A 24,413-nucleotide genomic window follows, 5' to 3' on the forward strand; every position below is an offset into this window, starting at 1 on the left:
GCATTACAGACAGACCAATGTGATCAAGTAGGTTATACAGTAGATTTTCATTTGTATTCAATCAAGTTCCACTAAACGTGGCTGACGAACGGACAGGCAGAAATTTTAAATTAAAGAAAAGCTTCGCTTCTTAAAATGAATAAAATGGTTTTTCAAAACCTGGGCAAGAATTTGTTGTATTTTAGATCTGAGTTCTTCATTCTCTCTGATGGCTTTTTCAGATACTTCACTAAACAAGAACAATCATGTCTACATGTAGCGCAGCAAAAACGAGTAATATTTTAGATTATTTAGGAAGTTGTGTAGATAGATGTATCTATATCAATAGAAGAGTATTTAATTTAAGAATTTATCTGTTTATTTTCTGGTTGGCTTATAGAACCCAAAATTTGGACTAACATTTTTTATTATAGCAGTTTTTTTTTTGGTGGCTAATATTTGGTCAAATCATGCTTTTTTCAAAGGACTAGTGGTTGCACCTTAGCATCTAGTTCCCTGTATTCGAAGGGTAAATATATGGGCAAAAACAGCCTACCCCTTTCCCCTCCCCAAGACTTAAATCTAAAAATAGAATAGCTTAAAGCCATCCCGAAACCAATGTTAAGCTGTCTTTAAATGGAGAACTTAATCGGTTTAGTATTTGTCAAAATTTTAAGCTACAAACAAGAAAAAAATAGGGTTAAGCCGGTCCCATTTTGCCGGATACTGGATACCGTATATCCGGCTGATTTATAATGCCGGATATCAAGTTCCGGCCGGATATCTGAACAACGTTCGATATCCTGCAAATTACCGGATATTCGGTATAAAAAATCAGCTGAATATCCGGTATCCGGATAATTTCAAAATATGATATTCGGCCGGATATTGATAATGACCGGATATCTGACCAAACAGGAAATCCGGCCCAACCCTAAGAAAAATCTTACTACTTTATACAATAGGTTTGTGTAACATACGTCTAATTTCATTTTAATGGGCGGAGATTACAGTGCAGTGTTAGTGAAATATAGACAATGTGAGGGAAACAAAGTTCTATTGTATAGAACATGCCTTGCATGTAAAATTTAGAAGGAAGTATAATCTAACCTTAGTTGTTCTTTAAGTTGTTGATTAGCTGCTTCAGATTCGCTTAACGCTGCTTCCAAATGTTTTGTCTATATAAAAGATTTATTACTTTAGATGTTTAATTAGACAAAATAAATCGTCAAACTTAAAGAGGATTTCATATTAGACTACTTTTTTACATTTATTTAATCCCATTATGTTAGCGAACAAATTTTCAGTCGGTAAAATATTATTGGTACATTTAAAAACCAATAATATGGTCGGACTGTTCCTCCATTTTGTTCCTATTGGTCCAATTATTGGATTAATCAATAAGAATTTACATATTGATTTTCTAAGTATTAAAATTTAAGATTATAGAAAAGTCGAAGCTTTTTTCATTGAGTCTAAATTTTCATAAATTGTCACTTTTTAGCAGGGAGGGATAAGACAATGTACAGTAAATAGATGTTCATCGCAAATTATGTATTGGTAAGAAAGTTTAGACAGTCCTGATATGTTTGACCTAATCCCATTTTTTTTAAGGAAACGAATGAGAGAACGCGTATATAAAATTAGGAAGCAAGTACAATTCATAGATCAATATCCCCTCCTCTCCTGCCTCCTCATAAGAATATTTTTTTTTTGTAATTAACATTGAAAATATGTATATCACAATAGTGATCTATAAAGAAGTCATTTAAACAGATTTTAAATTATCTTGAGAAGAACCATCAGTGGCGTGCGAAGCACTTTGTCTAGGGGGGGGTATTTTGAAGATTTTATAAAATTTTGCCCCTCCCCCTAAATCAAAGTGCCCCGGGGGGGCACTTTGCTTTAGGGGGTGGCATTTTAATTATATATACTAATTTTAAATAAGGGCGTTTTAAGGGGTGGGATTATTTGATTATGGGCCTTCTAGTCCTTATCCCTTCTTCCCCATCCCTTTTTCCCATTTATATCCCCCATCTCTTCCCCCCATCTCTTCTCCCCCATCCCTTCTCCCCCACCCTGCGATGACCGAAGGGAAGGGAGCTAGAAAGCATCTTTGAAAAAAAAGTACAGAAGATAATTTAACCTCCCCCCCCCCCCACCACAAAACATTTTTTATGTGTGGAAGGGGATGTTATAAAATCTCAGCAGGAAGGATGAATAACCCCATTAAAAAAATTATGGGGGAGGGGAGATAAAAACACTTATTTTGAAAAATAATTTACCAAAAATTAACCTAATCTGTAAAACTGATTTTAAATATTTCTTTATTGTATGACAACAAGGATGACAACATCTTTAAGTAGCAAAGCACAAAAAATCTTAAATAAGAATACAGACAAGTAGATTTAAAAAGCATTTGTTGAAATAAATATATATTTTAGGTAGAAAAAGTCACAAATCCTTTTTCCTGTATGTTGTGTGATGACAGTCAAAGTAAATTACATACTGGATGCTCAAAACAGCGAGAAATTTTATTTTTTTAAATATTATAATCAACAAAAAAATTTATCGTACCATAAAAACCAAAGATATAAAGAACTATGTAAAAAATATAAAAAATTACTTGTCCTTTCATCTACAGATATAAAAATTTCTTAGAAATATGGAAAACTTTGGGGTATAGTCTCTTTTGTGGCAACGCCTCTTAAGGGGCATTTCGCGTATTTTCATAATAGCTTTTAATAGGTTATTCTAGGTTAAGTTAGGTCAGGAGGGTTAGGCAATTGGCCCCACAGGAGCTATAAATAGGTGAAAAGCTACTGTGAAAATACAACAATATGCACCTTAAGAGGCAACGTCACAAAAGGGACTATACCCGAAATTTAAAAGATACAAGAATAGCCAAAAACGTCCTGAAAAGCTGTCCGTACTCCATGAATGAATCCATGGGAATGTTAACATTAAGTTTTAGCCTTCTATCTTTAATTGCAGTTGAAAAAATCACATTTCCCCCTTAGCATTACGTACTGACAGCCATAGTGAATTATAGAGAAGCTTAAAAGTAATATCAACATATCCTACCCTCTTTAAATGGCACTATAAAACTCTGTTAATTTTTTATTAAGTGGTGTTTCCAAGGATTTATAAGGGCGGTGCGTGAAGCACACCTAAAAATATTTACTTCCCCTTTAAACTAAAATCAGTTAAAGACAACATGAGTGGCGTATTTTTATCAAGTTAGGAATATAGAATGTAGTTAGTTTTAAGGGTTTTTAATGAAAATTGCCATAAAAAAACATGTCTTTTTGTAAGGGTATGTACACAAAAAAATGATAAACTTATCCTGAAAATAATACAACATCATATATAGTTATTCATTTAGACAGACATACAGTGTTGAGAAAAAGGCTTAGATAAATATCAACGCTGTTTCTTTTTTATCTAAAATAACTTTTTGATAAAATATTTGTTGTTTATACATGTTTTTATAAAAATAAAAACCAAATATACAATGTGATAAAAAGCAGAAACCATTTGGAAGGGCGCGAAGCGCAAATTTTTTTCTTCAAATATGCAGGGAGGGAGGGGTTTTTGGGCTATTTATTACACTAGTCCCCAATATTTCATATAAAATTTTCTTATTCGTTGGCTCAACAACTTTGGGGACTTTAATGGAATTTTGATTGGTTGGTTAATTTAGTCAAGTTTCCATACATTTCATCCACTAATTGTAATCTATATAAGGGGTAATTTTTTGTATCATCATTTGGGATGTACAAAATTTCTTTGGTTAAAAGTTTATATTATACAAAATAAAATACTTCCTATTACCTGGTTTGTTATGTTCAGTGAAAAAAAATGATAACCTAATTTCTACACTAATTAAAAAATTTGGTAAGGTTAAATGAATAGTAACTGTCTGTTTGGCGCGAAGCGCCAAAAATTTTTTTGTTGAGTATTTCTTGATATTTTTTTGGAAACTGGGATAGTTTTGCTTTTTGTAGGGTAGGGGGCAAAAAGGGGCATTTTTGTTGACCAGGGGGGGGCAAAATGGGGCATTTTTCAACATTAAGGGGGGAGGGCAGGGGGGCGGTGGCTAGGGGGGGCAGGGGGGGGGGGCGTTTTGGTCGCTAGGGGGGGGCGATTGCCCCAAATGCCCCCTTCGGTTCGCACGCCACTGAGAACCATCCCTCCCTGTTACAATACTCTACCTGATGAATTAATTTAGTATGTTCTAACTTCAGCCGGGAATAATTTATACGATGGGTCTCGGCTCGATCCTTAAAATATAAAAACAGATTAAATCTCGCTATTGCGCGAAATATGTAACTGGACAACGTGTTTCAAAAATATGCCATTTGACGTCAGATAAATAAGGGATTATCCATCTCATTATCATTTAAGAGGTTTTCTTTCCCACTTCTCCTCTCATCTTTCTAATTTGTATGACGTCATAAGGCTGATTTATAGCAACTTTGTCCAGTTACCGAAAAATTGTCACTCGTTAAAAATGGTGTATTCTGCTGCTATGTATAGCACATGTAACACGCAGGATTGTTATGACCTACAGATAAAAGTCGTGTTATAAAAGTTGTAATTTCATGCTCATTAAAGTTCGAACCTTAAAGTAATTTATGAAATGTGAAATGTAAAACGGAAGTTTCTTTTTGATACGTTTCTTTAGTTTGTCCTTCAAGAACATTAAGACTAAACAATTGGTATTAATTTTTATCATTTTTATTTTTATATTCGTGGAAAATTGGCTGTAATACGAGGCTGTACAATATGCTTTTTTAGTATGACTGAGAACCGGTTCTAATCCAGCGGAAATTAATAGGTTTCGTAGCCATACAACAAAATAAATTACGCAACTTTTCTTAACAATAAATGAATACAAACCTGCACATCTCCTAAAAGGTCTTGTAGCTCCCTATCTCTCTCTAGAAGATTTAGTACTCCTGTCAGCTCTGCTCCACCTGCATAATATTTATTTATCACATTGTATTATAGACAGCTTTCCGCAGATATATACATAAATGTACAATTATAAGATTAAAACCAGTTTTGTTAGCGCCGATATGCCCAAAGCACGTCGGCTAAAAAAACGGTTTTAATATTAAGATTGTACTTTTAATATTCGTAGAAAATTGGATATAATACGGTACGATACATGATTTTTCATTATCACGAAGAGCTGGTTCTAATCCAACGGATTCGAAGTCCTACTAGAAATAATGTTCTTGTTAATTAACACAAATCTACATATTTATCTGACTAATTCTATCTTATATCTATCTATCAACCTGTCTACCTATCTATCTGTCTACATATATAGCTATTATTTTTAAAAGCGAAGCTTTTCTATAATTAGGGTCGGTCCGTCCGTACGCCCGTCCGTCCGTAACGGATAGCTTTTTTCGCTAATTTAGGTATGATAGAATTGTCCTATTGGTTTCAAACTTTGCATGGTGATTCCTGTAGTAGTTAGGTACGAATTAGAAAGCGTAGAAACTCTATAATCATTACCAGAATGTCCGTACGTCCATTTTAAACATAATGATTTTTTTACTTTTTTAACAACAAATTTTTATGTGATCTAATAATCCGAATGATCTGATTTTTGGTATACTGATTCCTGGGACAACAAAGTACAATATTATAAGCGAAGCAACTCTATAATCAAGTCCTAAAAATGTAAGCATGTCCATAAACAGTATTCTGTATCTAGCAGTTTTTCAACAATTTTACTTAAATTTTGCTTCGACATCTATACATTTATATTCTGATTATTCAGTTCTGACACTATACAAGTTTGTTCTACCGTTTCAGTGCTTCGCTTTTATAGATGTTGTCATCCTTGTTTTCTTATATCTATCTATTAATATTCAATCATATTTTTGAAATTTTTCTAGATTTCTATATGTTTGTGTGTCTGTCTATCTATTATATTAAAACAATACAGGGGGAATGGGGAATAGAACTGCATGACCCTGTGCCGACTTTCAATTAGGTCTTTGAATGTCAGCAAATGCTTAGTATCGGGAATACCGAATAACAACAAAGCCAAGTCGTTAGAAAAGAGTTAGAAGCAATTTGCTAGCAGACGATAAGGTCCCCAACACAAGAGCTATACATCTATACTTATAGATTTATTGTCTATCCCTCTGTCAGCTCTCACCGAGTCTTGGAGGAAGATTAAAGTCCATGCCATCCAGATCATCTGATAGTGAACCTGAAACGATTATTTATGACAAACAAAATTACCCCTTCTGTAGATTACAATAATGTAGTGGTTAAAACGTTTGGGCACTCAACTAAACGAACCAAACAATCAAAGTTAAGCCAATTAATAAGAATTACATTATCATAAGACTTTGGGGACTAGTGTAATAAACAGCCCAATGTATGTCCACTTCCTAATTTAGAAACTATATTCAAACAAAAATGACAACATTCATAAAAAGGTCTGACATACGAACATTAACAAATATAGAGTAGCGACGCATTTAATTTTCCACTTTGTTGTCCGTGATAATCTATCCCAACTTACATACTTATGGACATACTAACATTTTTAATCTTGATTATAGAGATGTTTCGCTTACTTCTTACTTTTTCTAGTAATTAATATTTCAACATATAAAAATGCTTTTAGAAAAGCTAAAAAAACATTATGTAGAAATTTGACATTCTGACTTTTGATAATGAAGTTTGCTTGCAATATTATACCTAAATAGTACAGTAATCTTCATGCAAATCTATACGACAATTCTAACATGCGTTAACGATTAAAGATACGTACTATAACTATAATGAGGCTTCTCTTACAAAAATTTATAAATATCAAATAGCTATACATTATATAAATAAGAAAATGGCTTACCATTATTTGTCCTGTACATAATTTAACATTTTTCACAAAAAAAAATTAAAACATAATTGTTTCACTAAAATTTCATATTTGTTATGATCTAACATAAACGCAGTGAACGTAATTATCGATAAAACCAAAATGTAATGTTTTGTGTAAGGAATGAGAAAGCAATTGTGTATGTGTGTGTGTGTGTGTGTGTGTGTGTGTGGGTGGGTGTGTGTAGGTGTGTGTAAGTATTCCTGTGTGTGTGTGTAAGAATGTATGGTTTTGTTTTATAGTAAAAAGGAAAGCAGCTATTATTAATAGTGTAGCTACACTCTAATGTATGTCTGTCCGTACGTCCCTCCGTGCTTAAAAGTATTTGAAAAGCACTACATAATTTCTGTATATATATACGAATAGTGTCCCCATTACCCTAAAACAATACTCTCGAAAAATATATTATACTAAGAAAAACCCTCTTAGTAATGGATATATATACTAGCGGCTTCGCCCCTAGCCTCTAGGGGCTTTGCCCCAAGAGGTATAATTACATCTTCTATTACTTACCCAGCAAAACGGATCGCAAATTTTCGCACCTACCCAGCAGGAAAACATTTTCTCGAATAAATAACGAATTCGTAAATTCGTAAAAAAAAAACGATTAAACAACAAATTTGCAAAATTCGTAAAAAAATGGGGGGAGGATTTTTTTGTGTTTTTGGGGGGGTTGGGAGTGTCCCACCCCCCCCCCCCCCCAAGGAAATAGCTTAAAACCACCGCAGGACCAATAGGTATATACCCTGAAGAGTATAATCCGATCGGTTCAGTGGTTACCGAGATCTTAAGCTTCAGACGGACGGACGGACGGACAGACAGACAGAAAGACATCAAGCTACTTTGTATTATAGATGTATATATTTGGATCATACAACATGCAGATTTTAATGTAATAAAGTTAAATGATTTTCCCCTTCCACCCTCTTTACGTCATCCCCTCCCCTCCTAATGGATAAACGAATTGACCAATAAATGAGTTCCGTGTTAGATAGCTAAATAAATAATTTTTCCCTGTCTGTCAGTCCGTAAAAGTATTTTAGAACTTAAAAGACATTAATTGACATCAATAAAGCAGTTGATTCTAACTATCTCTCTCTCTCTCTCTCTCTCTCTCTCTCTCTCTCTCTCTCTCTCTCTCTCTCTCTCTCTCTCTCTCTCTCTTCTATCTATCTATCTCTCTATCTATATCTCTATCTATCTCTCTCTCTTTCTCTTTCTTTCTCTCTTTCATGTATTTAAACAGTTTTCAACAAATTTACTAACAATTTTCTTACGACTTTTATAAATTTATATTCTGATTATTCAGTTCTGAAAGTGTTAATGTTCGTTTGTCCTAGCGTTTCAGATCTTTGCTTTTATGGATCCTTGTTTTTATAAAATGATTTACTATTTTACTCACTTATATTAAACTTAATATACATTTTATTTCAATATAATGCTACTCTTTTTGGTGTGTCCGTCTGTACCGATCAGAATCCCGCTAATCGCCCATCCGATATGGTTCTTCTTTACAATGTAGCTTCTCATAGGTCCAGGGAAGGTTTTATAACTATTAAGGGGGAGGTTATCACTTTAATAGAAATCGCCCCCTTAACCCTACTTTTTGAAACTAAAATAGAAAATGAACATAGGGTGACAGACCTCCACATCCACCTACCCCCCCCCCCCCCCCCAACCTCATATGCCCCTAAAGGCCCCTAGGGAGAAGCCGATAGGGTCATAAGAAAATTTTCCTTTAAAAATTTCGTCATTCAAAGCCGACATTTTAATAATTCAATTTAGTGCTGCTATCTATTAAGGAAATAAGAGAAAAAATTTTTTTGTGATGGATGTAGAATATACGTGGATATTAGGACAGGAGAAAAATTGTCGTCAAATTAGGTTGCAATTTCCCCTTGCTTTTGTTAGTCGGGACATTTATCCAGTAGGAGGGCAAAGGAGAAAGTTGGGGGAGATCGTTATTTTAGCCCGCTACAGGGTTCACTCTATTGTAGAACAAAAAAATCTGGTGTAAGATCTAAGTAATGATATATTCATTACGTGAATGACATTTAAATATTCGGATCAAGTCAAGCTGAGTGTGCCAATGGCAACAAGTAAAACAGAGCGTGCCAATATTCCCCCTAGTCAAGTAGAGTATGCCAATATTCCCCGAAGTAAAACATAGTATGCCAATAATTCATCAAGTAAAGCATAGTATGCCAATAGTTTATCAAACAAAGCAGCATGACAAAAAAAAGATGAATTTAACATATTTTCCGATTTATATTATAATAATTCAACCTACAAATTTACTACTTTATGTACGTAAAATCTATAAACTAGCAGTTGCGTCCCTAGCACCTAGGAGCTCTCTATTCCAAGTAGTAGAAAAGTTACGAAAATTAGCCTAAAACTATTAAAATTTCAAAATAAAAGATCTTACTAATCGATGGACTGTTTGGATCTTCTTTCAATGAAGCTTCTTATTGGTCCTTTAAAATACCTTGATTTTGTTACAATAGTTTTTCTTTTTAAACTTAAATGTAAAGGATATTTTCAGCTCTCTCCTTCCCTCAAATGCCCCTAGAGACATCGAGGGGGGGGTGGGGCGGGGTTGGAACCACTAGTATATATACATAAATTATTTCAAAATTTTAGATAAAGCATATCTTGACAAGTAAAGCAGAAAGTGCCAATATTACGCCAAGTAAAGCAGAGTGTGCCAATATTCCCCCTAGTCAAGTAGAGTATGCCAATATTCCCCCAAGTCAAGTAGCGTGTGCCAAAATAGGATATTGGCATACTCAGCTTGACTTGATCCAAATATTCTTTAACGTTATTGACCAATCCGGCTTGTAGTTACTTTAGAAGCGAAGCTTTTCTATAATTAGGGTCGGTCCGTCTGTACGAATATCCGTCCGGAACAAATACCTTTTTGTTAATTTAGGCATGTTAGAATCGTACTATCAATTGTAAGCTTTGCATGGTGATTCTTGTAGTAATAAGGTACGATTTAGAAAGCGTAGCAACTCTATAATCGTTATCTGAATGTCGGTACAACCATTTTAAACATGATGTTTTCTTAACTTTTTTAGCAAATTTGTATGTGATATAATCATCCGAATGATCTGATTTTTAAAGTACTGATTCCTGTTACAATAAGATATAATATTATAAGCAAAGCATCTCTATAATCAAGTCGAAAAAATGTCAGTATGTCTTTAAACAGAATTCTGTATTTAAGAAGTTTTGCAACAAATTCACGTGTAATTTTGTCAAAACTTTTTATATTCAGTTCTGACATTCTGCAAAAGTTAATGTTTGTCTGTCATACCGTTTCTGAGCTTCGCTTTTAATTCTTATTTAATGCAAAAAAAAACTAATATTTTCATGTGGCAACCCTCAATTAATGTTGTTTACAGTGATTAAAGTTTAACATTGTTAAACGGTCCTTAAACTTAAGCTTATGTTACAACAAGTAAAGCATCAGCTTTTAGAAATTCTTTAATAATTTAAACTAAACAAGGATGACAGCATCCTTAAAAGCTAAGCTCTGAAATGGTAAGATAAACAAACATTAAAACTTGTAGGGTGTTTTCTTATTATTGCTGATATAATACTATCTACTATACACCTAGCCTATAGCAGAGGGCGTGGTCGGTTGGGAAAATAGCCTAAAACAACCCCAAGACATTTAAAAATGTGTCATGAGAACTTAAACCAATAAAAACCAGCATTTCTCGAGATCTTTAGCTGTACAAAAGTTTTCTACTTAAATAATAGGATAAAGAATTTTAGACTTTTATTCTTAAATCTTACATACAAGATAAACTATAGAGTAGATTCATAAAAAAAAATCTTATAAAAAGACTGATAATAATCATTATTTATTATACTAAATTAAATGTATTTAACATTATCATTAAAAGATATCAGATAATATTATTTTGAATTTTCTTTAAATAGAGGAGTAAATATGAATTAATGAAACTTTCGTCATTGATTTGATAGGTCAGTCTTTTGTACAGGAATATGTTCATGTAGATTATTATCCTCAATTAGGTTTAGAGCTCCCTTTGGACCACTGAACATATCAAAATCATCATCATGTACAACTATGGCAAACTTTGGTTGATATAACATTATTATTTTACTACATAACATATCATATTCATTTCTTTCCCTCTTACTCCGCTCAACATCTATGCTTGTCACATCATCTGAATAATTAAGTGAATGTCGCCAAGCTGCAAATTCATGTTTATGATCAATATTTTCATCCGCAAATACAATGATATTCTTTAATTCCCGGAAATATTCATAATTTGATACAATATGAACTTTGATATAATTGACATGTCTTGGCTTGTTTACTAGATCTTTTAGAACTTCTTTTGGGTTGTAGTGAATGTGATAGTAGCTCCAAGATGTATCAGCAAAATTTCTAGAAATGTTTCTCTTTACATCTTCAGATAGTTCTTGGGTTTCTAATGTAATATTCTTCTCAATTTGATCCTCTTTCTCATTTTTAGATAATTTAAGAAACCTCTTTGTATTTGCCTCTCTGATAATATCTTTAGAAATTCTTGAGTATGTTATGATTGCAATACTCTCATCCTGGTCAAACAGTTTGTACTTATCTAATATTGCCATAGTTAAGGCACTAATATCATGCTTATCTTTATTATGATAGTGATGACACTCTGGAGCTTTTCCTTCAGGATAAATATATTCATGCAGATTTTTATCTTCAATTGCTCCAGAACTATTTAGTTTATTGTTATCTTTCTCCAAAATAAAAATTGCAAAAGACATTGTTCTAAGTACTAAATTCCTCCTTTGCAAATCCCAATAAATATTGTGACTATCACATATGATAATGTTCCTTGCTTGAGCACCCTGGAATTCCATTATAACTGTTACCAATATTCCTTCAGGTTTTTTCATGTATTCAGTAAAATTTCTGACAACCGATGTAATTGAGGAAAAGTGTTTGTGTAACATCTCAAATACTTCAGACCAAAAACTTATGTCTGCTAATACAACAACACTTTCTGTAGGTTTAGCTTTGAAATATTTTTTTACAGCAGCAACAACTAATAAGCTAGGACGAATGTCATAAACATTTCTGTAGTAAAAATTATGGGTACCCATGACATTAGTATCAAGCGAGCAAGACACTTGTTGTTTAGAATCCTGTCCTAAAGCTTTAGCTAGATGAATAATTTGCTGCGAATTTCTCATATTTTTTGTGAGATTAACATGCACAGCATTATGATTCATTTTCATAGTTTCTATCCACTTTTCTTTCTCATTTTCAAGAATTTCTCTAAAAAATGATGAATCACCTTTATGACCATCTAATATTTTTAAGTTGACACAAATTGTTTTTATAGAGTCAGAAAAAACATAACCTCCAATTATCATTTCATCAATGAATAAATGATCACAGTGATTTTCTCTTAAGAAACTGTTTAAAGAATTGACTATATGAGTTTGCATGGAGACTCCTCTAGTCCCGAACTCTTTAGCAGTAATTACTGTGATATTAGGATAAGAGTCAAAATCTTCTACAGCTATAATGTCCATAACAGAAAATTCACATTTTGTAAAAATTTGCATAGCTTTATGTGTAAGTGCTGTTAGATCAATGTAAAATAATTGATCTGTACTATTATCTATTGCACATTTTTTAGCTCTTTCCTTTAGTACATACGTTTTACCAGTACCATAGTCACCTTCTATGATAAGGCATTTAGTTGGTGAGTGTACTGCTTGCAGTTGATCATTGTTAAGCATGTATACAGCCTTATTGTCATCTAAAAGGTCTGTCAGTGCTTTTTGTTCATTGGTCAATATGGGATCAGGTACATCACTCTTTTCTGATAGTCCTTTATCCTTTCCTGCTAATGCTTTATGTTCACTGGTTAGCATTGAATCAGGTACAACACTCTTTTCTGATAGTCCTTTAATCTTTCCAGTCAATGATTTTTGTTCATTGGTTAACATGGACTCAGGTACATCACTCTCTCCTGATATTCCAACAGTTTTTCCAGTGAATGCGTTTTCAGTTTCTCTGCTAATTGTCAATGGATCTGATATCAATCTATCAAATTTACTTGACTCCTTTATTGAGATGTGATATATCAATTCAGCTACAATATTTTTATATACTGCTTGATTACAATTATAAGATGGAACTAGATTATGTTCAATTAACTGTTTCAACCATGGTGTTACATCATTAACATCTTTATCTTGTAGAATGAATGGTTGACAATTGACACAGGGTATTGTGGTGTCATCAATAATTGTCAAATAAGGAACACAGGCAGCTCTGACAAAAACCCATTCTTTGGAAAGAATTCCTCCAAACAATTTTAGCATGAAAGAAAAGTGTTGTTTTGTTTGATCTGAAGCATCTTTTAGTAGTTTCAGTTTATCTCCTTGTACTTTAGGTCCTAGTTTAACCTCTATATTAATGATAACATTATGCTTAGGAATTATCATGATTGTGTCCCATTCTGTTTTTTTATTCTGAAGGCTAAAATTGTAAAATTGATATTTGTAAAAGTTTCTTAGTTTATCATCAGGGATCTTATATAGGAATGTATTTTCAATTCTATTTGATTCATAATTACGTTTTCTGTCTATCTGACTTTTTAACACCTGACATAAGTAAAGGTAATATTTCATTTGTTAAAATTTATATTTCATTGAATTTAAAGAAACAATGATGGAAAGATAAAAGGAATATTTTATCAGCAATTTAGCAGTAAAGTTAGAAAGATCTCAATCTAAAATTCACATAATTAATCAAAATAAATATCTAATCAAATCTAAGCTTGATTGGAAAAAAAATATAGTTTATTATATGAAATATGAACATTCCTGTTTAAACAACCAGTTTTCTGGGCCTCGAAATTCTATTGGATTTTGCCTCCACTTGAAATGTTCATCAATACAAGACTTCAATTTCTCCTCTTCAACATCTTCTATGTCAAGGATCTCCTTAACTCTTTTCTCATATTGATTAAATTCTGCATATTTATCCTTGCCTCTGGTATCTTTTCCTTTTCTATCCAATTGTTGAATACAATCAGCTGCTTGAAAGCCATTGAAAATGAAAGCTTCCATTTTAAATTTTCTTGCTGCATTGACAAGCTCATGATGTAAACAGTCCTCAAGATGTTTATCCAAAATCTGAGCATCTTGATTTTCCCTGCCCTTGTTTCCTAACACAGTTGGTTTCTTGGGTGTTAGAAAATGATTAGGAATAGCTATAACCTTACACTCTGGATCATAATAATAATCGGCTATTTTTTGTGTTATCTCTTCAATCTTTTCTTTAGCTAAAATTCTTTGATTTTCTCCTGCAGGTCCATTAAAATTTATTCTCATATTACCAATTTCTTCAGCTAAATTTAATGATTGAGAATCTTGTGATGATAAAGGGTAAACTCCAAATTGTAATCCACAAGTACACATGGAAGAAGGAATTGTAGACTCCATCTCAACTTCATTCTAAATATATTCTGTTTTAACCCTTAACATTAAGGTACCTTTACAAATCTTAATCTCTCATGGGGAGGAGTAGTGGAGAGATTAGGTGTTTCTTTTTTATTCAAGAATTTCTGTCTATAATACAATCATGTCCACTTAACCCCTTAATTTAGCAATCTTAATTTTTGTTCTTTATTCTAAAATCCAATAACTAATTCATTTTAGAAAACTGGGTTAAAATTTATATTAAAATTTAATTGATTATTTTCTATCTAGATATTAATAGAGTGCAATTTTAGCTTTTGCAGAAATCAGCAGATAAATCGCATCAGATTTTCACTAAAATTAAATCTGAACGGGGTGGGTAAAAAGATTTTATTGATTCTTTTATGCCATATTATAATAGCCTAGCAATTTTCAATATTGGTCTTAAAGTCATAAAAAATCTTTTTTTTTTCTTCAAATTTCATGACTAAATACATACCTTTTTATTATCACTACCAGGACCTGCACAACCTGTGTTTATATCCATTTTAGTTCCACTGCCTAATTTCCCGCATTCTAAATAAAAATTTTAAGAATATATATCTAAATGCACAAATTATTTTAGATCTCTTCTATCCAATAGAAAACAGCAATTTTTTATGTTGTAATCAAATTTTAATTTTATTTAACACTATACCTTCTCCTGCCTCAAAGTAGATATAGTTCTTTTCAAGAGTATAATAAGCTTCCCTGTAAGTTTAATTGTAGCTGTTAATGAGATCTTTTACTACAGAGAGATATTGATAATTTCACCAAGTGTATAAATATTTTTTTAATCTTCAGCAAGGCTTACCTAAACCAGAAACAGGTATCTCATTGTTAACAAGTTTAATCTCTGCTGCAGCAGTAACAGCACTCCAAGCTGTTTTTGTGGCAGCTACTACGTCTAGAGGATCTGCCAGTTTTTATATTTGCAACATTTTTACCAGTTTTGACAACACCTCTCACTTGTCAACATAATTGCCTAAAAGGGGTAGTTTCACGAAATGCATTTAAACTTAATTTAGTGAACCGCATATTTTTTGCTAGTTAATGGGTTAAACTATATTTATATGGCATAAATTTGAAAGAATTTTAATTTTCTACCACGTAGTTTTGAAAATATCAAGACTTGAAAATGGTCTTTTTGTGATATATGCAATTTAAAAAGACGATTTTAAAGTCTTGATATCTTAAAAACTAAATGGTAGAAAATTGAAATTCATTCAATTATATGCCATATAAAGAAAAAAAAGGGATGAACAGAATATCCTACTTTTGAAGTGCTCTATAAAAGAAGAACAATTAAAATTTAGGTTTTACTCATACACAAAGGATAAAGTAATTGTAAGGAGCAAAGCTATAAAAATAGATAATATACATTAATTTTTTAATGTCAGGAGGGATCTCTGTCTCTTATGAAGGATCATGCTGAAGAAATATCGGTCTCCCTCTCCCTTAATTCTAAGCTTCTCATAGGTACAAGGAAAGTTTAAACAATATTTGGATAGGGTATCTCAGTTAACCCTTCTAATTGAAATTGCCTTTAGAAAAAACGAACATTAACACTTGTAGAGTGTCAGTCAATTACAGTGTATACTGGCCACTCATTGGTTAATTTTTTTGCGTCAGCCACTTTTATTAGCTTCAAAGTGGGGCGGAAGGAACATAATTTTAGAAGCTTTATGTAAATGTATAATTTTACAACCTTACAACAGAAGATAACGCCAAGGCCACAGTTATTTCTAGAAGGAAAGCTTCTCTCTAACTAAACAAAAGATATGTCTATTGATAATTACATCTTAATTATTTAATCTTATTTGTTGTATTTTGTATGTGCCTTAGTTAGAATTATGACTTCTTCAATATTATTTGTTGTCAGTTTTAAAAATGCAAAGGCTAATAAAAGTTTTAAAATGCCTAAAACAGCTATTTAGTGAAAATTTTTAATTTTAGTTTGAAAAAAAATATTTTTTTATGGGGTGGGGGTTGAATTTATAGGAAAGGACAAACATAACCTATTTAACGAGTAGCTGCGCTACTTATTAAAATGTATGATTTTAACACTTACCTAAGCACAAAAGATAACACCAAGACCACACAGTTATTCTTTAGAAGCAAAGTTTCTCTTTAACTGAAATAAAATACATATTAAAAATTACCTTCTTTATGTATCTAATTTTCATTACTTTTGTATGAGCATTGGTTTCATGTCTTTCAATATTATTTGTCGGTTGTAGAAATTCAACTATCTAGTGGAAATTTTAATTGTAGTTTTAAAGTAAATTTAGGAGAAAAATAGTTACAAACCTCCCCTAAAACTATAAGAAGCATCTCTAACAAAGAGGAAACCATATCAGTTTACTATAATAGACAAACAGACAGTTACTATTACTAATTTTTTAAAAAGCTGGATTAAAGTAAAATAATGTTTACATATTTGCTTCACCTATTTATGAAGTTGTCAATCTTATTATACTCTTAATTGGTTTTAAACTTATGTAAACATTTTAATATTTACCTTTTAAACCAAAAAATTGTGCTATAGGTTACCACGACAGTAAAGAAACAACTAAACTATGCATATCCCTTCCTTATCTTTCAGTTTCAAATAAAATAGGACGTGGCTTGTGCCAGGAATCTAAAGGAATAGGACAATGACCTAAAACTTGATGTACATTGTACATCCCCATGCTAATACACAAAATTATCACTTCTGTAGAATATAATTAGTGATTGAAACGTTTAGACAATCAACTTAATGAACCAACCAATCAAAATTTAATAAAAGTCCCCAATGTTGTTAAGCCAACGACGAAGAAAACGTTATTATAATATAAAACTTTGGGGACTTTAATGAATTAAACAGCCCATTGTCCCCTCTCTCCTTGGCAGAGCTTTGCTTTTTATTGAAAAAAAAATCTAGGATAGGGATATTATACCTATAGGTAAACTATTTTACCCCAAGCTTTATACTCTGTGTTGACAAGGATTAAAGCAATTTGTTTTACAACAAGGCTAAGGGGTGCTTTGTTCAATAAGGCACTTTAAGGGAAACAACCTATCAAACAAAAAAACAGAATAATTTACAGAGAAGAACTTTGAAAAAAATCAAAACAAAGTTATCCCTTTTTCTTAAAAGTTAAAAAAAAAATTCCAAATAGAAATAATGTTCAGTTCATTGCACTTCCGACAAAAGAACAAACAAAAAAAAGAGATTGGGTTAATACACATTAGTTTGAAGAAGTTAAGATAAGGCTTAAAAACAATCTAACTCTACATGATTTAAATCAATTAAAACTTCTGAAGAACTATCTATGTTCCTTATTTTAAACAAATACTGCAATGACTAAGATGTCTAACATGTTCATAAGTAGCGCAGCTATAAAAATTAACAAAGTTTAGTTGCAATATAAAGTGTTATGTCATCGGCAATATGAGAGAGAAAGCAAGAGTAAAAAAGAAAGAAAGGCATATAGATAGAGAAAGAGAGAAAAGAAAGAAAAGAGAGAGAGAGGGGGAGGGAGATAAAAAAGAGAAAAAGCAACTTAAGATAGATTTATATTGTAAATAGAGATGGACAGATATAGAGAGAAAGACATTGAGTAAGCTTAGATAGAGAGTGAGAGAGAGAGAGAGAGAGAGAGAGAGAGAGAGAGATAGAGAGAGAGAGAGAGAGAGAGAGAGAGAGAGGTTTAAATTAGGTGTTTTGTCCCCACTCCTTTTGAATATATTTTACTAGGTATTGGTATTTAAGGATATTTTTTGTTCTCTTACAACTTTGATGTTTTGTTAGAGTAATTGAAATATTTTTTTGTATATTTTTAAAGACTAATACCGAATTTTAGGCTTCATAAAAATGCAGAATAAATACCTCTTTGGTATCACTACAGGGACCTGCACAACCTGTGTTCTTATCCATTTCAGTTTTACTGCCTAATTCCTCCATTTCTAAATAATAATATAGTAAGATTACATGAAAAAAAATTAATCTTTCATTTTAATTAACACTATTTCTTTAACTTATTCTAAATTGACTTGCTTTCCTTCATAGGAGATATAGCAGGGACAAAGGAATGCTATTCTGGCAAACAATGCTTTGGAGATTTTATAGGTTTCTAGTTTTAAACTGTTTTTAACCTATTTTTGAATGGGGGGTCAAAAATATACTAGGACACCTATAGAATCAGACTGCAGAGCCCAAATTTGAATTAAGTCCCCAGTAAACTTTTTTGGGGGGATTTAAAAATTAATTTTTAGTGTTGCTGTAATCATTTTGACCGAAACAAAAGCTTTTTTTTCTTCGGGTAATATTGTGGCTTACAGAACATTTTTATATGATTCACTTTATATTGATACAATAAAAAAAACATTACTCTGTTCATTGGAAATAATTTTTTTTCCAAAACAATTAATTTCATTGAAAAATCTACATTTACAATAAAACAAATAATTCTGAAATCTAACCAATAAAAAGTCTTGTTTTATATAATTCTTTACAATTCAAAAAAAGAGTGTTTTCACAAAGTGACTTATTTCCAATGTAGTTAAATATTTTTTATTTAATTAAAATGAAAAGAATGAAAACCGTACACATAAAAGATACATACTTTTTAAAATTATTTTAAAAGATAAGTTTGAATAATCTTATTTTATAACATATTGTATATGTGACAAAAATAAATTTGTTTTATAGCATAAACATTTGTTGTCATTTAACCCTTTACAGCCATTTTTTATGTTTTTAAAATAAGTGAGAGAACACAAACATGTTAATGTTAATTCGTTGATATATTATAAAGAATTGACTTTTTAGTTGATTTTATAGTAAAATCATAAGGCCTAATTTTACTCTATACCAGAATACAATATTTATGAAGCAAAACACTCTAAAAGCTACGAATTTTACCCAAATAAAAAAAGACCCTTTGCTCGGATCAAAATGATCACGGCAACAGTAAAAATTAATATTTAAATCCCCCCAAAAAAGTTTATTGGGGACTTAATTCAAATTTAGGCTCTGCAGTCTCATTCTACTGGTGTCATAGTATATCTTTTATATACGTTTTAAAAATAGGTTAAAAACAGTTTAACTTGATGATGAGATAGGAAGCCTGCAAGAAATACCACGCTTTAACTGCTGAAAGACTGCCACAAGTAGACCCAATGCTCCAAATTTGAAGCCTTCAGCTTCTGTAACAAAAAAGTTCTAGGCATGTTAAAATGACATTTTATGTACAATAGAAATTTTGAAAGAATTTCAATTCTGATGTTAGAAATTTTGAAATTAAACTGCGTGGCCTAGAAACAAAATTATAAGCTTATTTTTGTCATAAATTTAGATTGCCAGTAACTAATTATATTTTTACAATAAAAATACCCATTTTTATAGTAAAAATCATTTAAAAAAATTAAGTTTAACTTGCGTTGTACCGAGTGTACTGTAGCCAATCAAAAGGCTGAATCAGCTAAGCAACCAATCACAGCTGAGCTTGTTTTAATTTCCCCCTTTGTTTCCGCTATGATTTTCGTTTACAAATGCAATTTAAATCAAAATTTTTCATAGATTTTGATTATGAAATGTGGTGTTTTTTATTGTAAAAATGTAATCAGTTACCTGTAATCTAAGTTTCTGACAAAGATGAGGTTATAATTTTGTATCTAGGCGACGTAATTTAATATTGTTTTTTCTTTTATTAGCATTGGAAATCTTTCAAATTCTTCATTGTACATAAAATGCTAATTTGAAATGCCTAGAACTTTTTTGTTATTGAAGCTGAAGGCTTTAAATTTAGGGTATTGGAGCTACTTGTGGCACACGGCTGGACCCTCAGATGTCAAAACTTTATTTTAGTGTTTGGCCAAAATGACTTTGCAATTGTATCTGTAAGTACGTCTAATAACACCCTTTGCTATTTTTAAAATCCTAGAAAATTTTTTTTGCAAGAAAATTGCATAAATTCGCAACCTTTTTTAGAACCACTACATAACTCGAGTTTTAAAACTTTTTATATAAAATCCTTTTTACAAAAAATATCAATAATTACTTAAAATTAAACCTGAAAGAAAAAAAATCTCATTACACGTGTTAATTTGCATGTTTTAGGTCTTTTTTTGAGGAAAGTATAACTTCCACATTTTGACAATAATTATATTTTTTTAACATTTCAAAGTAAAATATAATAAAACTTAAACGATTTTTCTTGAATTATCAGTTGAAAATTTCATCAAACATGCAATTTAAGTGATGAAAATTTAATAAAATCATTTTTTGAATGTTTAGAATTACCAATTTTCTACATTTAAAACAAAATGTTAACAAAATTTAAAAACATTTTAACATATAACTTCAAAAATCAATAACATTTTATAAAAAGATGTTTCAAAAAATAAATCATTAAAAGGTATTAAAATGCATTTCAAATTACTTAAAATTAAAACGAGAACATCTTTTTACACTATATTCTATGTAATAGAGTTTAAATGACATGATTAGTGAATGAAATATTTCCTAAACTCATTAAGCCTTTTTGTGACTATATTAAAAATAATTTATTTTGATTTATATTGTTTTTTTATTCAAATATTTGACAAAATTTTCCCTACGTCAATAAAATAAAGTCAGTTTTTTACTGTTTCCAGGTTTTTCTTTATAATTATAACAATTAAATATAATATAAATCTTCATTATGTTTTATTTGAATTATCATACACATTAAAATGTAAAGTATAAGCTAGAATAGCACTTTTTTTAACGAATATTTTAATGACATTATATCAAAATAATTCCTCTTAAATATCACACAACATATGATTGGGAAGTATAGCCATTTCTTGGAGGTATAATATTAACAAAAAATACCATTAATTCTGTTTTTATCAGAAGTTAAAAAAATTGAACAATTCTAAAACAATGGTTGGCTGTCTAGATATTGAGTACACTAAGACTACGGCTCTGTTCTATTGAAATAACGTTGCAAAAAGAGGGGTTCTGAAAGTAATCTACCTAATTAATTTTAAAGAACCAACAAGTACTGTCAGTATCTTTTTTCTTGTAATCTAGCAGACAATCAAATCATAACACAATTTTCATGATAAAATATTCAGGTTTCTACTTCACATTTTAAAAAATATACTGATCAATAAAATGTTCAAAATTTTACTTTGTACTAATTGAAAAAATATGTTGTAATTCTTATTTTAAAGTTACATTTTTATCCCTGAAAAAATCATAGACGACTTTTAAAGGCATCTTATCTAAACTTTTTGAAGAAAAACTTAAAAACGTTAATTAAGTATTAAAACTATTTTCTTCGATTTTTCTGAAGTTATTATCGCATTCTATGGGTTTTTTATTATCATTTACTTATATCGAAAGTGCCAAACATTGTACCCTAACTTATTCATTTAATAAAAAACCAAGCGTGGGCAGCCATTCAGCAGTTAAAGCGTGGTATTTCTTGCAGGCGTCCTTTATGCAACTTTTGGCAGAATTTGATAAGAAACTCAAGCATCATTATTTCAGTTTTTGCTTATTTTACTATAAGCCATGCAAAAATGAGATTAGTTCCATGTTCAGTTTTGTGATAAACAAGCAGAACTAAAGCTTTTTACATCTTTTAGATATTTTATCTAAATCATAGACTACTCAAAAATTATATGTTCAATAGTGAATAAAATTTATTGAAAATCCCAAAGAGTGGAGAGCTCTAATACTTTGAAAAATATTTAAGATTGTTCAAATATTTACCTCATCTAAAAATTTTACATAAAAAAAGTTTTTAGGACACCTATCAATAAAATTCTGAACTACATAACTATGCTTTTTCAAATAATACATTTTATAATAATTGTTGTGGTTTAATTTGGTATTTCTTGACCACATCTTGCCTCTAATTGTGAAACAAGTTGGAGGGAAGTGGCGAAATAGGGAATGTAAATTAGAAGCTTCCCTGAAATCATGATTTATTATTTACTGCAATACTTGTACATAAAAACAACTAATCTTCTCCGAATATTAATAATTTACAAACTTTTTACAGAATTTAAAATATGGGTAATTTCCCCCAAAGTTCCTTGTGGAGCACAGAATCCCCCTTTCCCTACCATTAATTCAAAACAAATTGTAAATGATCAAAGGGGCAGGAGTCCTTTTGGTAAAGCGTTAAGGAAACCAAAAGATATAATTTAAATAAGAAAGGGGATCAGTGCTTTGGCAACTTTGTGGTAAGGCACAAATATATGTTTTTTATGCTTATTTTAAGTTAAGTTGATCGTCAAAGAGAATTTAGTACTTTATGTTTCAGGTTCACTTATTTTTCAAAAGCGAATTTTGACGTACGTCCATCCATTACAGTTAGCTTTTTTCATTAATTTAAAAGGTTAAGATTGTCCTTTCGATTTTAAACTTTACATGCTAATTCCTATAGCAGTTAGGTACAAATTAGAAAGAGCAGCAACTCTATAATCATTACCAGAAAGTCTGTACATCCATTTAAAGCAAGCTGATTTTTTTCTTTTTTTACAACAAATTTTTGTATGTTCAAATTATCCTGATCATCTGATTTTTTTATTTCTGATTCCTATTACAACAAGGTATAGTGTTATAAGCGAAGCTTCTCTATAATCTAGTCCTAAAAAAGTTATTATATCCTTAAACATTAACATGTATTTAATCAGTTTTGCAACAAATTTACTTACAATTTTGTATAGACATTGAATTAATGTTCAGTTTATTCAGTTCTGACACTCTATAAGTGTTAATGTTCGATTGTCCTTTCAATTCAGAACTTCGCTTTTATGGATGTTGTCATTCTTGTTTTAATAAGTAATAAACAATGAATTTTATTTTTGAGCTTTAAAGTAAGATGTTTTTTTAGTTATTGAATCAATTTGTAACTTTTGCTTTAACTTGCTCTAAGACGCTAAAGAAAATAAAGTTTTTAAAAATGCGTCGAAGTAAAAATTTTTCAAAATATTTTGTGTTTTGTCTTTAAACAGTTACAAATTTTATGGATAAAAAAAATTCAAAGATTTTAATTTTAGGAAGTATTTAATAATTTTTCTAATTTTTTAAAATCCCCCTATAGTGTTTTTTTTTAAAATCAATCTGCTATGAACATAATCTATACAATTTTGATGAGATTTAGTGAAGGATCTTGGACAAAGTAGCTTCGGACAAAGTAGCTTCGGACAAAGTAGCTTCGGACAAAGTAGCTTCAGGACAAAGTAGCTTCCGGACAAATTAGCATCAGGACATTTACTTAAGAAAAGTAGCTTCCTTAGAAAAATTGGAAAATGTCTACACAGAAAGAGAGACATAAAGAAAGGCATAAAGACAGACATAAAGACAGACAAAATGACAGACAGACAGACAGAAAGGCGGACAGATATTGTAAAAATTTTTAAAAATGTTAAAACGAATTAAAAATTATAAAAAAATCGCCAAACCTTTTTTAGTAAAATCCACGATCCACTTTTTGTTAAAATTGTTAAAGTTTTGTTTGCTTTCAATAAAATTAGAAGTTAATGTACATTAAACATTCTTACATAGGTTAGGTTATGTTAGGTTATAGGCAAGGGGGCCAAGCGCCCGCGGCTAGGCAGGCCAGGGGGCCGAGTGCTGCGGCCATAACCTTTATTACTATTAGAAGCTACTTTTCTTAAGTAAATGTCCTGAAGCTACTTTGTCCGGAAGCTACTTTGTCCTGAAGCTACTTTGTCCGAAGCTACTTTGTCCGAAGCTACTTTGTCCAAGATCCTTAGTGAATTTATACCATGACGTATTATACTATGAGCCGCTTTTTATAATAGTTGTACCATCCATAATATTCGATACTTGTATAGGTTTCGTGATGAGGTTGCATGATATTAATAGAATTGTTGGTCAGACAGACCTTTCCTTGTCCCTGGATATAGTTATGTTCTTTTCAAGAAGTTTAAGAAGCTTCCGTGTAAAGAAGGATTAAATTGTGGCTAATAGTATTGCTGAAATACATAGATAAGTTTT

At 31.0% G+C, this 24,413-nt stretch overlaps 1 protein-coding gene across 1 annotated transcript in view; it reads right to left on the bottom strand.

Annotated features, from left to right (window-relative positions):
• The window catches only part of LOC145323474 (uncharacterized), a 50,004-nt gene that overhangs the window by 21,791 nt on the left and 3,800 nt on the right, over positions 1–24,413 (bottom strand). The window contains exons 6-18 of the mRNA XM_080165876.1: positions 18,279–18,355; positions 16,476–16,538; positions 16,113–16,172; positions 15,219–15,389; positions 14,865–14,941; positions 13,765–14,401; positions 12,601–13,032; positions 11,068–11,592; positions 6,161–6,214; positions 4,882–4,958; positions 4,194–4,262; positions 1,090–1,157; positions 160–229 (exon numbers count right to left, since the gene is read on the bottom strand). Of these exons, the coding sequence (XP_080022002.1) occupies positions 160–229; positions 1,090–1,157; positions 4,194–4,262; positions 4,882–4,958; positions 6,161–6,214; positions 11,068–11,592; positions 12,601–13,032; positions 13,765–14,401; positions 14,865–14,912 (1,980 nt within the window). The 5' untranslated portion in view covers positions 14,913–14,941; positions 15,219–15,389; positions 16,113–16,172; positions 16,476–16,538; positions 18,279–18,355. The remainder of the gene's footprint in view (positions 1–159; positions 230–1,089; positions 1,158–4,193; positions 4,263–4,881; positions 4,959–6,160; positions 6,215–11,067; positions 11,593–12,600; positions 13,033–13,764; positions 14,402–14,864; positions 14,942–15,218; positions 15,390–16,112; positions 16,173–16,475; positions 16,539–18,278; positions 18,356–24,413) is intronic.

Source organism: Acartia tonsa, chromosome 6, assembly GCF_053477335.1.
Source record: "Acartia tonsa isolate MP-2025a chromosome 6, ASM5347733v1, whole genome shotgun sequence".
Taxonomy (NCBI): Eukaryota; Metazoa; Arthropoda; class Copepoda; order Calanoida; family Acartiidae; genus Acartia; species Acartia tonsa.